General features: G+C 44.0%; 1 protein-coding gene across 3 annotated transcripts in view; it reads right to left on the bottom strand.

Annotated features, from left to right (window-relative positions):
- Window positions 1-18,953, bottom strand: part of mpv17l (MPV17 mitochondrial membrane protein like) — a 145,285-nt gene that overhangs the window by 10,246 nt on the left and 116,086 nt on the right. The window contains exons 4-6 of one of the 3 annotated variants that reach the window (XM_059654192.1): window positions 10,815-10,929; window positions 8,925-9,007; window positions 6,158-7,795 (exon numbers count right to left, since the gene is read on the bottom strand). In XM_059654192.1, the coding sequence (XP_059510175.1) occupies window positions 7,677-7,795; window positions 8,925-9,007; window positions 10,815-10,929 (317 nt within the window). In that variant the 3' untranslated portion in view covers window positions 6,158-7,676. Of the gene's footprint in view, window positions 1-6,157; window positions 7,796-8,924; window positions 9,008-10,814; window positions 10,930-18,953 lie in introns of those variants that run through there. The other 2 variants (XM_059654190.1, XM_059654191.1) reach the window with 2 other exon arrangements.

Below are 18,953 nucleotides of genomic sequence, written 5' to 3'. Positions count from 1 at the left end.
AGGAGGGGGTGTAGCACTACTAATCAGAGAGGGTATCACAGCTACAGAAGCTTCCATTGTTGAGGAAGATCTGCCTACTGAGTCAGTATGGGTGGAAATTAGGAACAGCAAGGGAGTAGTCACTTCGTTAGGGGTTTACTACAGGCCCCCCAATAGCAGCAGGGAGATTGAAGAAAGCATAGGTCGGCAGATTTTGGAAAAGTGCGGACGCAGTAGGGTTGTTGTAATGGGTGACTTTAACTTTCCTAATATTGATTGGAACCTCCTTCGAGCAGAAGATTTGAATGGAGCTGTTTTTGTAAGGTGTGTTCAGGAGGGTTTCCTAACGCAGTACGTTGACAGGCCGACGAGGGGAGAGGCCATTCTAGACTTGGTGCTCGGAAACGAGCCGGGGCAGGTATCAGATCTTGTGGTGGGAGAGCATTTTGGTGATAGTGACCATAACTGCCTCACATTCTACATAGCTATGGAGAAGGAGAGGATTAGGCAAAATGGGAGGATATTTAATTGGGGAAGAGGAAACTATGATGCGATTAGGCATGAGTTAGGAAGCATGGACTGGGAGCAGTTGTTCCATGGTAAGGGAACTCTAGACATGTGGAGACTGTTTAAGGAACAGTTGTTGCGAGTGATGAGTAAATATGTCCCTCTGAGACAGGCAAGAAGGGGTAAGATAAAGGAACCTTGGATGACGAGAGCGGTGGAGCTTCTTGTGAAAAGGAAGAAGGTAGCTTACATAAGGTGGAGGAAGCTAGGGTCAAATTCAGCTAGAGAGGATTACATGCAGGCAAGGAAGGAGCTCAAAAATGGTCTGAGGAGAGCCAGGAGGGGGCACGAGAAAGGCTTGGCAGAAGGAATCCGGGAAAACACAAAGGCATTTTACACTTATGTGAGGAATAAGAGAATGGTCAAAGAAAGAGTAGGGCCGATCAGGGATAGCATAGGGAACTTGTGTGTGGAGCCTGAGGAGGTAGGGGAAGCCCTAAATGAGTTTTTTGCTTCTGTCTTTACGAAAGAAATGAACTTTGTAGTGAATGAAACCTTTGAAGAGCAGGTGTGCATGCTGGAATGGATAGAGATAGAGGAAGCTGATGTGCTGAAAATTTTGTCAAACATTAAGATTGACAAGTCGCCAGGCCCAGACCAGATTTGTCCTCGGCTGCTTTGGGAAGCGAGAAATGCAATTGCTTCGCCACTTGCGAAGATCTTTGCATCCTCGCTCTCCACTGGAGTCATACCTGAGGACTGGAGAGAGGCAAATGTAATTTCTCTCTTCAAGAAAGGAAATAGGGAAATCCCCGGCAATTATAGACCAGTAAGTCTCACGTCTGTCGTCTGCAAGGTGTTAGAAAGGATTCTGAGGGATAAGATTTATGACCATCTGGAAGAGCATGGCTTGATCAAATACAGTCAACACGGCTTTGTGAGGGGTAGGTCATGCCTTACAAACCTTATCGAGTTTTTTGAGGATGTGACTAGAAAATTTGATGAGGGTCGAGCTGTGGATGTGGTGTATATGGACTTCAGTAAGACATTTGATAAGGTTCCCCATGGTAGGCTCATTCAGATGGTCAGGAGGAATGGGATACAGGGGAACTTAGCTGCTTGGATACAGAATTGGCTGGCCAACAGAAGACAGCGAGTGGTAGTAGAAGGAAAATATTCTGCCTGGAAGTCAGTGGTGAGTGAGGTTCCACAGGGCTCTGTCCTTGGGCCTCTACTGTTTGTAATTTTTATTAATGACTTGGATGAGGGGATTGAAGGATGGGTCAGCAAGTTTGCAGACGACACAAAGGTCGGAGGTGTCGTTGACAGTGTAGAGGGCTGTTGTAGGCTGCAGCGGGACATTGACAGGATGCAGAGATGGGCTGAGAGGTGGCAGATGGAGTTCAACCTGGATAAATGCGAGGTGATGCATTTTGGAAGGTCGAATTTGAAAGCTGAGTACAGGATTAAGGATAGGATTCTTGGCAGCGTGGAGGAACAGAGGGATCTTGGTGTGCAGATACATAGATCCCTTAAAATGGCCACCCAAGTGGACAGGGTTGTTAAGAAAGCATATGGTGTTTTGGCTTTCATTAACAGGGGGATTGAGTTTAAGAGTCGTGAGATCTTGTTGCAGCTCTATAAAACTTTGGTTAGACCGCACTTGGAATACTGCGTCCAGTTCTGGGCGCCCTATTATAGGAAAGATGTGGATGCTTTGGAGAGGGTTCAGAGGAGGTTTACCAGGATGCTGCCTGGACTGGAGGGCTTATCTTATGAAGAGAGGTTGACTGAGCTCGGTCTCTTTTCATTGGAGAAAAGGAGGAGGAGAGGGGACCTAATTGAGGTATACAAGATAATGAGAGGCATAGATAGAGTTGATAGCCAGAGACTATTTCCCAGGGCAGAAATGGCTAGCACGAGGGGTCATAGTTTTAAGCTGGTTGGTGGAAAGTATAGAGGGGATGTCAGAGGCAGGTTCTTTACGCAGAGAGTTGTGAGAGCATGGAATGCGTTGCCAGCAGCAGTTGTGGAAGCAAGGTCATTGGGGTCATTTAAGAGACTGCTGGACATGTATATGGTCACAGAAATTTGAGGGTGCATACATGAGGATCAATGGTCGGCACAACATTGTGGGCTGAAGGGCCTGTTCTGTGCTGTACTGTTCTATGTTCTATGTTCTATGTTCTAAAGCATACATTGGGTTTGAGCCATTGGGCTCAAGTGAATCCCTAGATGACTATAAAAAGTATAGGAGCTCACTTAAGAGGGAAATCAGAAGAATAAAAAGAGGGTATGAGATGGATCTGCCAGATAAGGTTAAGAATAATCCCAAGAGGTTCTATAGCTATATTAAGAGAGTGACTAGGGAGAGAATAGGTTATCTATGGGACTTTAGTAAGGCCTTTGACAAGGTCCCATATGGCAGGCTAGTCATGAAGGTTAGGTCGCATGGCATCCACGGACAGCTAGCTAACTGGATTCAAAATTGGCTGGATGGTAGGAAGCAGAGAGTGATGGTTGAAGTTGTTTCTTGGAATGGAGGCCTATGACTAGTGGTCTGCCACAGGGGTCAGTGCTGGGACCTTTGCTATTTACATAAATGATCTGGATGTACAAGGCGTGATTAATAAGTTTGTGGATGATACAAAATTAGGAGGTATTGTTGATAGTGTGCAAGATTATCAAAAATTACAAAGGGATCTTGATCAGATGGGGAAGTGGACTAAGGATTGACCAACGCAATTCAATGCAGATAAGTGTGAGGTGTTGCACTTTGGAAAGTCAAACCAAGGTAGGACTTGTACAGTAATGGTACAAGGTCCTGAGGAGTGTTGTGGGGCAGAGGGACCTAGAAGTACAAGTACATAGTGTGTTGAAAGCAGTGTCACAGATAGACAAGATGATGAAGGCATTTAGCATTCCGGCCTTCAATAGTCGAAGCACTGAGTTTAGGAGTTGAGAGATTATGTTATAGTTGTCTAAGTCATTGGTGAGGCTGCACTTGGAATACTGTGTATAGTTTTGGTCGCCCTGTAATAGGAAAGCTGTAGTTAAATTGGAAACTGTGCAAAGAAGATTTACGAGGATGTTGCCAGGACTAGTAGCCTGAGTTATAGGGAGAGGTTGGCCAGGATAGGATTTCATACCATGGAACACAGGAGAATGAGGGGTAACTTTGCTGAGGTGTATAAAATCATAAGGGACATAGATAGGATGAATGCATAAAGTCTTTTTCGCAGGGATGGGGAATTGAAAACTAGAGGGCATAGGTTTAAGGTGAGAGAGGGAAGATTTTAAAAAGGACCTGAGGGGCAACTTCTTCACACAGAGAGTGGTGCGTATACAGAATGGGCTTCCAGAGAAAGTGGTTGAGGCAGGTACAATCACAACATTTATAAAAACATTTAGATAGATACATGGATGGGAAGGATTCAGAGGGATATGGGCCGAATGTGGGCAGTTGGAATGAGCCGAGTGAGCAGCATGGACCAGTTTCCCATCCTGTATTACTCTATGACTCTGTCATAATGTGGTTGATTTAACCCAGTGAGGTGATGAGGTAAGGTTACTAAAACTGAGTGATCTGTTCAGCCTGTTCTAATAGGATCTGTGGCTTGACTGTCAACATCACCAATGCACCTGGTTTATTTCCTCAGGCTCCTTCCAGGTTATTACAAGGCATATGGACCTAACCCTAACCCTAACCCTATCTGTAAGCCAAAGCTGCACTAAGCAGGTCACTTGTGTTGCCTCACTGTCACTGCCCCAACCTCCACATCTCCATTTCCCAGGGCTTCTAACACTCCAGAACTGTGGGAGATGCAATATCTTGCTTTTCTCATACAGAGACCTAACTCTGAACCTCTATAAGGCAATCTAACAATTTCTATGACCAGAAAGAGGGCTGCACAGCCAGATCATTAAGCATATGAAAGGCTGAGATAGACTTTTTTAATCAGTAAGAGAATCAAGGGTTGTGAGGAAAAGACAGTTAAGTAAAGATTAGGGATATCAAATCAGCCGTCATTGAATGGCATGGCAGAATGGGCTATGTTCTGATAGTTTTAAAGGGCCATTACTCAATGTAGAACTTGCCCCTCCCTGGAGGTAGTGAGAGAGGTGGCAAGATGGGCAAGTAATTGGATGAGTTGATGCTGACAAGATGCCCCTTTCTGGTCACCTCAAGTGGTGAGTAAGAATGACCACTGGGCGTGTTGTCACATCAATTAAGACCTTTAAGTTGTCAAGTTTTGACCTTTCCTGATGACCCACCTTACTGGCAGGAGGGAAAGGTGAGGGGTTTCTTGACTGGGCAATTGGAGAAGTAAGAGAAAAAGACCAAACCTTCTCACCACTGATCACTCAAAGAGTGGGGTCTTGATTGACAGGTCTTTGGGACCAGATGCTGCTGGCCTCTGACTGGGTCGGCAGTTTCTGGTGAGTCAGGATTCCCACTGTTAATGGCTGGCCTGGGCCAAGGAACTCTCTGCTTGACTCTTAGCACCCTGATAGGTGCATGATACGCCATGTTTTCTTGACATTGGAGATAGTTAGGAGTTCGTCAACACCTAGCACCTCCACCCAGACACTTAGTCTCATTGAGGGAATATCTCAGATCAAGTTGGTTGGTAATCTGGGTCCTTGCCAGTCTGCTGCAGTGATACAAAAATACTGGAGAAAGGGGGTAGCATCTGTGGATAAAGAATCAGGAATAACATTTCAAGTTCTGAAGAAGACTGATATCAGACCCGAAACGTTTGTGCTGTTTCTACTTCTCCAGCAGTTTCTGTTTTTGTTTCAGATCGCCAGCATTTCACTTGCTGGGACATTCAACTATTCCATTCAATCCAACCCTGCCAAGACAGTATTGTGGATAGGGGCTCGCTTCTGCAAGCTTGCTATGCCTGAGGGCTCCAGTACAAGCACCACTGCGGGATCTCCAGGCGTGTTACTCTAGAGGGCTGTGGAAACAAAGGTTCAAGTGTTTGGATAGGAATGGGGGCTTACCACAATATGGCCAACACAAAAGGTCTGCTGCACCATTGACAAAAGCGTTTAGGTTTCATATTGTGTGCTGTGCACAACTCAGTAATCAAGTGGATTGCCCATAGAGAGTGAAAAGATTAATGACTAGAAAACTAGTCAATAATATCCCTTGGTACCAAGACATTGATAAGTTTCTTCCTCTATTCATTCACAGGATATGTGCATCACTGGCTAAATCACCATTTATTGCCCATCCCAAATGCCTGATGGGCAGTAAAGAGTCAGCAACATTGCTGTGGGTCTGGAGTCACATATGAGCCGCACTGCATAGGGGCAGTAGCTTTCCTAAAGGAGACAGGTTGAGATTTTAACAGCAGTGGTTACATGGTCACCATTAGATCAACTTCTCATTCCAGATTTTTATTGTTTCAGATTTCACCATTTGCTACAGTAGGATTCAAACCCATGTCCCCAGAACATTAGCCTGGACTTCAGCATTGCTAGTCCAGTGACATTATCACTACACCACCATCTTCTCATTGTGTTAAGAGTATTCAGAGTCTTTTGAATTGTGCCAATTACTACCCTGATATTTTGGAAAGTTTCTTTGGAAAATATATAGGTGCAGCCTATATTTGTAAATGAATCCTGGTAATAATCAATTCATAGCAGAATATCAGAAGTAGGTTTTAGTGCCTTTTTGAGACTTGCTGTTAAAATAATCAAATCAGCCTCCAGTTGCTCAATAGTTAATTGATGAAGTCACTCTTTTTGCATGTCTTTCAGTGTTGCCGTCTCTTTTCTCCAAATTCTTAAACAAAATCATACTCTGGCAGATACAGTGCCTCTGAAGTGAAAACTACAGATGCCACTGTTAAAAGGAAACATTTATTCAGAAGCAATGACTTTATTGTGTTCAAGTCCTAAACACACAATTGTTAAATTAGCAATATTTCAATAATTACACATTTAATTAAAATAGAGCTGCCAAATGGTTAAGATTCAACATTAAATGAGGCCAAAGTATTAGGTCAATAAACAGGATCTTGAATATAGACTACAATAAGTCAGGAGAAAGACAAAGGTTTACTTTCTGTTTTGTATTCTGTGGATGTATACAACTCTGCTTTTAACTCCCACAAGGATTCATTTCAGCATTAACTAACCCTTACACCACACTCTGACAATTTGTATCACTGGGTTACTTTCCATTTGATATTGAGAATTACTCAATGCAGAAAGGAGCATCTAACAGGCAGGAAAAAGCTATGGAACAGTATATACACACATCATGAATGAGAAACAAAGTTAATGAATATGAACACTAAGAATATTTATATATGCTTTGGAGGACTGGGCTGAAATTCATCTTTGGCTGGGTGTAGAATGGGCAGCTGATTCACCAGTGACAATGTTGCAATCTTTCCAAAGTTGAATTTCATCCTCTTGAACTTTACTGAGGTGCCGATAATCTCTGAAATAACTTACTAGATTCTACCAACATCTCTGTTCCACACGATTACCGACAAACCTTGGTTTACTTTGATACTACCATAGTAACTGTGTCGTATTTGTCAATAAGGGAACGCTTGCTGGCAACACAGAATTCGAACGTACTTTAAATACAGGACTAACGTACATTAATTTCAATATTTTAAGTCTGTGCAATTTGTCTACAGGACAGAAATCCCTGGTAAATCATTGAGTTTAAATTTGTGAAGTTTGTTCCCCGCCTGTTCTCTTGAACAGGAAAAAGCTGTAACTGTTTGTGAAATCCCAGTTGAAATGCCCTGCAGATGTTGGAGTGTCAGAACAGTTAACTCTGGGAGAGCTTTTCCATGAAAAACCTTCTCCAATCCTTACAAGTGTAAGTAGGACATTTTGAAAGTGGTATGCTGTGTTCTACCATTTTCTCTGGAACAGTTTCCTAAAGCTACTGAGTTACCACACATGCCAGGTATAAAAATTCTCCATTCGTACGAGTGGAAAAGGGATGCATTTTCCTGTTGGCATGCGGAGTTTGTGATCCATGCATGAAGGACAGACTCACTTCAACAGAAGCAGTGTTTTATCGTGACTCTGAGTATGGTGGGTCACAGTCTGTTTGAGCATTGTTACCATTCCAGGGATTTTCATTCACCGTGAGTGCTGTTCTCTTTCACAAACACTCTTTAGAGACAAGAGTCAAACTTGGGCGAAAGCTACATTACGCTGCACTGTGTAGTTCCACAGCAATCTCTTATTAGTGCCATTCCCACTTTGGTAATTGACGGTTTGATTGCTGGGGGTTCAGGAACCCCAGGCTTCCCTGTCGGAGACACTGCAACAATGAAGTAATGAAATCTGATCAGTTGTATATTGCTCCAGCTATGCAATCGTGTAGAGTGCATGAAAATGCACACACCAAAATCTACAGTCCTTGTGCCACATTCCCACAATAGGTTTGGTGGGAATGCTGCAGAAAGATCACACGTTGGATCAGACATTTATAGCCATTTACAACACAGGAGCCCATTCAGCTCATAGCGCCAATAAACATCTGCTGCATTAATCCCATTTTCCAACCCTTGGCCCACAGACCGAGAGGCTACGGCAACACAAATGAATATCTAAATACTGCTTCAATGTTATGAGAGTTTCTGTCTCATTCACCTTTCAGGTGGTGAGTTCCAGACTCTCACCACCCTCTGGGTGAAAAGAATTCTCCTCAACTCTCCTCTGAGCTTTTGACCACATACCTCAAATCTAGCCCCTCTGACCCCCTTACTGCTCCCTCTACTAATGGAGAAATTGCCTTTCTATCCATTTGGACAGAACTCTGCTGGTTACACTCCACCAACCTGAAAATGCCCTGAACGCCTCCGCTCTGTGCTTCCTGTTCCTTAACCAATTCTGTATCCATGTTAATAAATGAACCCCAAATCCATGAGCCCCTATCCTGCTCATTAATGTTCACTGTGGCACCTTAGAGAAGTGCTTTTTGGAAATTTAATTATGTTTACCTGCCGTACTAGCTACATCCTTCAAAATCAATTTGTCAAACATAATTTCCCTCTTGTTTACTTTATCTTATCATATTATTATTTTAAAAGTGCTTTGTTTGGACTTCCTCATTGACCCCAGCACTTTCCTGTGTTCAATGTCAGGCTGATTGGCCTGTAGGTCCCTGTTTTCTGTCTGCTCCCCCTTTCTAGAAACACAGTGCTACATTTGCTAATGTCCAGCCTACTGGGAATATTTCAGGATCTTGAGAAGTTCGGAAGCTTATAACCACTGCGCCCACCATCTCCGCAGCTACCTCATTTAGGACCCCAGGATGTAGGATTGGGTCCTGTAGATATTTTGACTTTTGCTCCTTTAAGTTTCCTCAGTACCTTTTCACTATTGATACAAATGACCAAAAGTTCCTTGCGCTAATTAGCTCAAGCGCAGCACTTGCTGTGACCTACCTGAAGGCTCCTTAGGTAGATTTTTCAGTGGCCGTAACTTTGATTGGAGAAACTCTTCCATTTCTTTGTCCTCTTCTCTTTCCCTGCAGAAAACAAATCTTTTTTTTACCCTTCTCACCAACGGTTAGATCATTTTTAGTTGTTTCTATTGATGAGTTTCTGTTTGTTCAGCTGCAGAATATTAGCAACAGTGCATGTAACAAAGTTTGCTGTTCTGGGTGTCACTGGCTGGGTCAGCATTTATTGCCTGTCCCAAGTCGCCTTTGAGAAGGTGTTGGTGATCTGCCTTCTTGAGCCACTCTATTGGCTGTACGCAGACCCACAATTGCTGTTGGGGAGTGTAATTCCAGAATTGTGACCCAGCTACAGTGAAGGAACAGTGGTATATGTCCAAGTCAGGATAGCAAATGGCTTAGAGGGGAACTTGCAAGGGGTGGTGTTCCTGTGTATCTGCTGTCCTTGTCCTTCTAGATGGAAATGGTCCCAGCTTTGGAATTGGTGAATTTCTGCAGTGCATCTTGTAGATGATGCACACTAAATGTTAGATTTCAGCTTCTAAAGACTTGATTATAAATTACTTGAGAGTAATAAACATTGTCGCCTACTCTTCCCATTGCTTGCAGTCGCCCAAAGTCCTGTAAGTGTTGTGATAGTGTCCTGCATTAAGTTCAGTCCCTACATAGCCAGCAACATGCATTGTCCTGCTAATCTAACTTCCTAGTATCCAATCAGTCTCACAAACTACAGTCTTCCCATTGTGCACAGAGTGTAGTATACGGCAATAAATATCGGTTGTTTATCACACAGAACATAATCACCATGTGAGAGACAGCTAATCATTTTGGGGACTTTTGTTCAATGATAGTTGATGAATTGTATTGAGATTGAATGTGTTTGAATTATTTTTTTCCAGTAAATCCCATGTTACAGACTATCGCATTGTTTAGATTGTTACCCTACACAATTTTTATTGGGTTCAGCCTCATAGGTGATTTATAAAGTGAGTCCTCACTGTCTGTGCCTGGGAATTTGACAAAACGCTGGAGAAGCAGCGGAGCTTCAGGTTGAACCAAATGCTCAGATCTTGTAATAAAACTGCATTGACCTAATGTGAATTGTGGATAAAGTGGACTACATTAGAAAAGATTCATATATTTACTGTGAATAGAAATATTCAAACCAGCATTCTTCAGAAGTTATACAAATTTCATAGAATCCCTACAGTGTGGGAGCAGGCTATTTGGCCCATTGAGTCCACACCGACCCTCCAAAGAGTATCCCCCTACTCTATCCCCATAACCCTGCATTTCCCATGGCTCATCCACCTACCCTGCACAACTTCCCACAGCCAACCCACCTAACATGTACACCTTCAGACTGTGGGAGGAAACCGGAGCACCTGGAGGAAACCCACGCAGACACAGGGAGAATGTGCAAACTCCACACAGACAGTTACCTCTGGCTGGAATCGAACCCAAGTCCCTGGTGCTGTGAAGCTGCAGTTGCAACCACTGAGCTACTGTGCTGCTCTTACAAATGTATTCATATTTCACGAATAAATTACAAAACCATAAAGTGCCAATCAATAATGATCTGATACGCCATGCCCACAGGTGAATAACATGCTTCATATTACAATGAAGCACTACTGTGCATTTCAATTAATGCTGCTGTTCTATCTAAGTTACAAATGCCAGCTGCCTGAATCAATGTTCTTAAACTGTTAAAATGTACCATGTTACCTCTGAGGTCATTGAGAAGAACTGAAGCTCTATTACTCATCAGTAATTTTCTTTTCGAATCAGCCTCCCTGTCAAGAGAGGGGACAAAACCAAACAAGATAGAAAACAGATCACAAACAACAAACTCTGTAATCATCTACTGTTTTACCTTAATCTCTCCACTTCTGCATCCTCCACCAGAAAGTCCCTTTTTTCCACTAATTTCTGGATTTTGTGGATAAGTACATCCTCTTTTTGCTTGTCTTCTGTGCATTTTTCCTTCTCTGTAATAAATATTGTTTGCAAAATAAAATCAAGACCATGTCAATCCTACACTTTAACAACTGTTTCAGCTCACCGTGAGGGAGTTCTGATAATGACACTGAGCGGCAAAGTCCACAAGTTGAGACCAGATTGTAGTCGGACCACATGTGAGCTGAACTTCTCAAACAAATCACACAGGACTCAGCTTTACCCCTCATCAGGTGGAGCTGTTAACAGAATCCATCTGATTTACACCTCACCCGAATTTAATTATTTCAAATATTTACTGTTGCAAATAGAGGCTTCAATTATTTCTCCTATGAACTCATCTTCTCAGAATCTTCCTTCTCAGTTGAAGCTGGGGAATAAAGATTGTACAACTGTACAGTTTACACACAAATAGGTTGAGTGCATTATCATTGTAATTACCTCAGCAATAAAGGATCACAGTGAAAATAGGGTGCAAAGTGCAGTATTCTTGGTTTTAAAATTACTACTGTCCCATTTTCATCCAAGTGACCAACAGTATAGGAACAGGGATAGGCCATTCAGCCCCTTGAGCCTGTTCCATCATTCAATGAAATCTTGGTTGATCTGTGGCCTATGTGGGCCTTCACATATCTCCCAACATCTTTGCTTAAAAAATTCTGTTAAAAACATTTGTCATATCTACCTTAAGTGAAATGCTTAACAAATTGTTTAAGGTGCAGAGATGAACTTGAGCAGAGTGATGTTGAATGTGAGAGGTTAGGGAGAATTTCAATGTTCCTGATGATTATGTCTGTAGGAAGTGTGTTTGGATGTGAATCCTATTGGATTGCATGGTTCAGTTGAAGTGGCAGTTAGGGACAATGAGGAATTTACAGGAACTGGGAATGTGATGGGTGATGTGATGGCAGTTTCAGGAAAGTAGAAAAACCATAGGTTCGGTCACTTAGATGGGTTACCTCTAGGAGAGGTCGGCAGGTAGTACAGCAGTTTCCATTGGCTACCCCCATCTCAAACAGGTATGTGTTATGGATACTGTAGGTGGGGGGGAGCGATGGCCTCTCAGTATAGGGAGTATAGGACTGACAGCCACGTGTCTGGTACTGTGACCGGCTCTACTGCAACAAAGGGTACATCAGGTTCCAAGCAATCAATTGTAATAGAGGGTTCTCTAGTCTGGAGCACAAACAGACCTTTCTGCGACCGACAGCAAGACATCAGAATGGTATGTTGTCTCTCTGGTGCTAGGGTCAAGGGTATCTCGGACAGGGAGCAGAATATTCTCAAAGGGGAGAGTGACCAGCGCAGGTAGTTGTACACATTAGTACCAATAACAGGGGAAGAGAAAGGGACCAGGTTTTGCACAGAAAATACAGGAAATTAGGCAGGAGGTTAAAAAGCAGGACCTCAAAGGTGGTGATAACTGATTACTCCTGGTGCCATGCACTGGTGAGGGTAGGAGTGCAGATGATTGTGTGGCTGAGAAACTGGTGCATGGGACAGGGATTCACATCTTTGGATCATTGGGATCTCTTGTGGCCTAGAAGTGACCTGTGTAAGACAGGTTGCACCTGAATTGGAAGGAGACTCATATTCTGGTGAGGAGATTTGCCGGTGCTACTCAGGTGGTTTTATACTAGTAAAAGTCAGGGGGGTTGTGATACAAAGTGACAGTGAGAAACGAGATAAGTCTGAGGTTGGTGCAATTGAGGAGCAACTTAAATAGTCAAGGCAGGCAAGAGCAAGGCAGAGAATGAGGTAAGGCTGGAATTAAATTGGATTTATTTCAATGCAAGAGGTAAAGCAAATGAACTCAGGGCATGATTGGGAAAATGGGGCTGGGGTTTCATAGCAATTACAGATAGGTGACTTAGAGAGGGGCAGCACCGGCAGCTTAATGTTCCAGGATATAGGTACTATGGGAAGGATAGAAGTTGGGGCGGGGGGGAGCGCAAGAGTAGGACGGCATTTTTGGTCAAGATAACATTGCAGTTGTACTTAGGGAGGATATTCCTGGGAGCACATCCAGTGAAGTTATTTGGGTGGTACTGAGAAATCAGAAAGCTGTGATCACAACAAACAACTGCACCTCCCAGTCGCAAACCATTTCCACTCCCCCTCCCATTCTCTAGATGACATGTCCATCATGGGCCTCCTGCAGTGCCACAATGATGCCACCCAAAGGTTGCAGGAACAGCAACTCATATTCCGCCTGGGAACCCTGCAGCCTAATGGTATCAATGTGGACTTCACCAGCTTCAAAATCTCCCCTTCCCCTACTGCATCCCTAAACCAGCCTAGTTTGTCCCCTCCCCCCACTGCACCACACAACCAGCCCAGCTCTTCCCCCCCACCCACTGCATCCCAAAACCAGTCCAACCTGTCTCTGCCTCCCTAACCGGTTCTTCCTCTCACCCATCCCTTCCTCCCACACCAAGCCGCACCCCCATCTACCTACTAACCTCATCCCACCTCCTTGACCTGTCCGTCTTCCCTGGACTGACCTATCCCCTCCCTACCTCCCCACCTACACTCTCTCCACCTATCTTCTTTACTCTCCATCTTCGGTCCGCCTCCCCCTCTCTCCCTATTTATTCCAGTTCCCTCCCCCCATCCCCCTCTCTGATGAAGGGTCTAGGCCCGAAACGTCAGCTTTTGTGCTCCTGAGATGCTGCTTGGCCTGCTGTGTTCATCCAGCCTCACATTTTATTATCTTGTGATCACCTTGTTGGGATTGCACCATAGCTCCCCCTAATGGCTGGGAATTATAACTTCTTAAACATAATCCCTAACCTGTTCTTCCTCTCACCCATCCCTTCCTGCCACCCCAAGCCGCACCTCCATCTCCTACCGACTAACCTCATCCCACCTCCTTGACCTGTCCGTCTTCCCTGGACTGACCTATACCCTCCCTACCTCCCCACCTATACTCTCTCCACCTATCTTCTTTTCTCTCCATCTTCGGTCCGCCTCCCCCTCTCTCCCTATTTATTCCAGAACCCTCACCGCATCCCCCTCTCTGATGAAGGGTCTAGGCCCGAAACGTCAGCTTTTGTGCTCCTGAGATGCTGCTGGGCCTGCTGTGTTCATCCAGCCTCACATTTTATTACCTGGGAGTGCCACAGTTTTAGGACTTGGATGCAGAGGAATTTGTTAAGCGTAGCCACGTGTGAGGCGCTGGAAGACAGGAAGTTGGCTAATGTGGTGCCATTGGTAAGGAAAAGCCAGGGAACTATAGCCCGGTGAGCCTTACCTCAGTGGTGGGTGAGTTGTTGGAGGGGATTCTGAGAAACAGGATTTACATGCATTTGAAAAGACGAGGACTGATTAGGGATGGCCAACATGGCTTTATGCGTACAAAATTGAGTTTCACTATCGTGAATGAGCTTTTTGAAGAAGTAAACAAACAGTTTTGATGAAGGTAGAGCAGTAGATATTGCCTAAACGGACTCCAGCAAGGAATTCAACAAGGTTCCACATGGTAGACTGCTTGGTAAGGTTGGATCACATGGAATCCAGGGGGAACAAGCCATTGGACACAAAATTGGCTCAAAGGTAGGAGATAGAGGGTTTCTTTTCAGACTGAAGACCTATAACCAGCAGTGTGCCACAAAGATCAGTGCTGAGTCCACTGCTTTTCATCATTCATATTAAAAATTTGGAGGTGATTACAAGAGATATGGCTAGCAAGTTTGCAAATGACAGCTAAATAGGTGGTGCAGTGGACAGTGAAGGAGGTTATCTCAAGAGTACAACGGGACCTTGCTCAGATGGGCCAATGGGCCGAGGAGTGGCAGATGGAGTTCAGTTTAGATAAATGTGAGGTGTTACATTTTGGAAAGGCAAACCAGTGCTGGGCTTATACACTTCATGGTAAGGTCTTGGAGAGTGTTACTGAACAAAGAGATCTTGGCGTGCAGGTTCATAGTACCTTGATAGTGGAGTTGCAGGTGGACTGAATAGTGAAGAAGGCATTTGGTTATGCTTGTCTTTATTTGTCAGTACATTGAGTATCAGAGTTAAGAGGTTATATTGCAGCTGTACAGGACATTAGTTAAGCCACTTATAGAATACTGTGTTCAGTTCTCATCTCCCTGCCACAGGAAGGATGCTGTGAAACTTGAAAGGGTTCAGAAAAGATTTACAAGGATGTTGTCAGGATTGGAGGGGTTGAGTTATAGGGAGGGGCTGAATAGGCTGGGGCTATTTTCCCTGGAGCATCGGAAACTAAGGGGTAACCTTATAGAGGTTTACAAAATCATAGATAGGGTGAATAACCGAGGTCTTTTTCCCCAGGTTAGGGGAGTCCAAAACAAGAGGGCATGGGTATAAGGTGAGGGGAAAGATTTAAAAAGGACCTGATGGGCAACTTTTTCACACAGAGAGTGGTGCATGTATGGAAAGAGCTGGCAGAGGAATTAGTAGAGGCTGGTACCACTAGAACCTTCTGGTATATGAATTGGAAGGGTTTAGAGGGATATGGGCCGAATGCTGGCAAATGGTACTTGATCAGTTTAGGATATCTGGTCAGCATGGATGAGTTGGACCAAAGGGTCTGTTTCTGTGCTGTATAACCCTGTGATTACAGCTGTTTCATTGTACAGAACTTGAATAATGCTGAGGAAAAAAAGAAAACATTTTTTATCTTACACTTATCAGGACAATTTGCAAGAAATACGGAAGTATACAGTAACAACAACACTTGTTAACTAACCATCAGTCTTTTCTCATTTTCTGAAAAATGGTGTTTGCCTTTATTTTGGCATTCTTGCAAAGTGCACTGTTGAGTGCAAAATGAAAAGCTTCAATGAAATGCTGAAATGATGGGAACCATCATTGTTCAAGACCAGGGTGTCTTTTCTGGGAGTCACAAGACCTCCATGCTATAAGTGAATTTGCATCAGACTGAATAAAATCCAAAAGAACTATGCATGCTGTAAATCAGAAACAAGAACAGAAACTGCTGGAAAAGCTCATCAGGTCTGGCAGAACCTGTGAAGAAAAGATCAGTGTAAACATTTCAGGTCCGGTTCTGAGCAAGGGTCACTGGACCCAAAACATTAACTCTGATTTTTTTCTTCACAGATGCTGCCAGCCCTGCTGAGTTTCTCCAGACGTTTCTGTTCTTGTTTGTTTCAGAGCAAAACAAATTTTGGCTTCTACCTCTTCTCCTTTCCAATGGGGCATGGCTGCCTCTCAGTTGGTGGGGAAAACACCCTGCAGGCATCAGTGAAAACTGCAGTCAGGTCCTCCCTTAAGATGCTGTAGCCATGGAACAGTACAGAAGGGGAATGGGCCCTTAAGCCCACGATATTGTCCCTTCTGCCTGCCCTTGGTCTATATCTGTCCATTCCTTGCATATTCACGTGTTTACCTGAAAGTCCCTTAAATGCCCTTATCACATCTGCCTCCACCACCAACACTAACAACACGTTCCAAACTTCTACCAGTCTCTACGTAAAAAACCTGTCCCTCACATCTCCTTTGAACTTCCCTCCCTCACCTTAAACGTATAAAGAAGGAGCCCACTAGTGGGCGGCACGGTGGCTCAGTGGTTAACACTGCAGCCTCACAGCACCAGGGACCTGGGTTTGGTTCCAGCCTCGGGCGACTGTCTGTGCAGAGTTTGCACATTCTCCCGGCGTCTGCGTGGGTTTCCTCCGGGTGCTCCGGTTTCCTCCCCCAGTCCAAAGATGTGCAGCCTAGGTGGATCTGCCATGCTAACTTGCCTGTAGTGTTCAGGGGTGTGTGGGTTATAGGGGGATGGGTCTGGTGGGATGCTCCAAGGGACAGTGTGGACTTGTTGGGCCGAAGGGCCTGTTCCCACACTGTAGGGGATCTAATCTTTTTGGTGGAGCAGTTTAAAGACCTGAACAGTGAGAACCTAAAGCTTTGTTAACAGACAGGTAACTATCTCCCCACAATCCTGAGTATCCAACTGTTGGGTTACAACAGCCCCTTAGTCACACTGAAGGGCTCATGGCTACATGTTTCTTGCACTTGCTACAAATTATAGGTCACTTCATCGAGTTAACTGTCTAACTGGAAACAAATGAATTATAGCAGCAGCTTGAGCACAAAGCATGTGACAGTGAATCAGCAGAACATCCCCTTCATTAATTTCAAACCTAAATCAGGCATAAGACAGGCTCCGATAAATTCCTGTGTCTTACCTCTTAAGATCGATTTCGCTGCCATTGTCTTAGTGAATGGCTTTAATTGGGCAATTTTCTCCAGAACATATTAAACTAGCTGTATTTTTGTGAATTTTTACTCAATTCAGATTTCACTGCCTTGCCATGGGTGGAACCTGAACCCATGTTACCAGAACATTAGCCCACGATTCTGGGTAGCTAGCTGAGTGACATTACCACGAAACCACCTGTAGAGACAGGAAGGCAGCAATCCTCAACAGGGCCCCCACTGTCCTTTAGGAAATGCATTTCCTGTCATTCAAGAACAAACAACACAATGCAGTGATTAGATTAGATTCCCTACAGTGTGGAAACAGGCCTTTCGGCCCAACAAGTCCACACCGCCCCTTTGCAGCATCCCACCCAGACCCATGGTGCTGCCATCATGTAAAGTGACTTTAAATAAAATCAGAGATAATGGGAACTGCAGATGCTGGAGATTCCAAGATAGTAAAATGTGAGGCTGGATGAACACAGCAGGCCAAGCAGCATCTCAGGAGCACAAAAGCTGACGTTTCGGGCCTAGACCCTTCATCAGAGGTTAAATCACGTTATTTGTGCGATATTGTCACTGTAATGAAAATATTGCACAACTCATTGATTCCTGAGTAACTGCTCCCTATCGCCTCCGAGAGAGAGGTTCAGTGATTTGTTTTTCTGAGAGCTCCGCCTTTCTACTATGCATTAGGAGACTTGATTTATTGAAAATTTGTATTTTTATTAAAGATTTGTATTTTCATTAAAAGAAGCTGAGGCTTCAATGAAATCATTGTGCCCTATTGCACAAATGCTAAATCACACAGTGCTGTTACCTCCTACTAGCCTGACCATGTTAACAGACGGCACTCCTACATCAGGAAGCAAATAGAAATTTATTGTAGAAACTGTGGGCTGGAACAAGCCAACTTTGATGTGTCTGATAAAAATTGACTAAATTATGCCTGGAGCGGTCTATAGCCCCCGCATTGGCATATGAATAAGGTCAATCCCCACGCAACTTAGTACAAGGCAGTATTATTGTCATATGATTATTTCTAAATCTCTACATTTCGATTCTCTTGTTTTAAAATATTTGCCAGCAGCTCCCCTGAAGTAATTTCTGGTTATATATTCACGTACAGCTGAGTGTTTCAGAAACTGCCTCTCTGATGTGGAGATGCTGGTATCGGACTTGGGTGGACAGGGTCAGAGGTCACATAACACTGGGTTACAGCCCAATAGGCTTCTTTGAAATCATATATTTATTTATCAATTGTTTGATTTCACCTGAAATAGGGGCAGTACTCTGAAAGCTTGTGATTTCAAATAAACCTGTTGGACTATAACCTGGTGTCGTGTGACTTCAAACTCTCTCCATGTCGAACATGTAGCCCTTAGATGGCGTTATCCAAAGCACCAGTGCCAAGAGAGAGATTTACAGGAAAGAGTCAGATACATCAAGATCAACACCTTCGGGACCACAAAAGTAAAGATGCTGACCTCATTATAATTGAGAATGTGTAAAGGAGGAATATTTGGGGTGAGATGCGTTTCGGGTAGGAGTATCTGTAGAGTTCTAAAATTACCATCATGGCCCTGATGCACACCAGCAGGCAAACTGGGTCAGACACCATCCCATTCCAGGGGCTGCCACTAAGTTATTATGTCCTAAGATTAATTTCACTGCCTCAGTCTTTGCAAATGGCTTTAACTGGGCAATTTTCTTGAGAACGCACTTGAGAAGAACCCAGCGCTATCATTTGGAAACATGCCCCGGTATATTTTCGTGTGAAAGTGAATCCTCCAGACAGTAATCTTTTATCCTGGCACTATGAAGGCAGGAGTACCAGCTATGAGGAATGTCGAACAGTAGCACTAAGTAA

This window comes from Stegostoma tigrinum, chromosome 23, assembly GCF_030684315.1.
Source record: "Stegostoma tigrinum isolate sSteTig4 chromosome 23, sSteTig4.hap1, whole genome shotgun sequence".
Lineage (NCBI taxonomy): Eukaryota > Metazoa > Chordata > Chondrichthyes > Orectolobiformes > Stegostomatidae > Stegostoma > Stegostoma tigrinum.
This window is presented reverse-complemented; position numbering and strand designations above follow the sequence as displayed.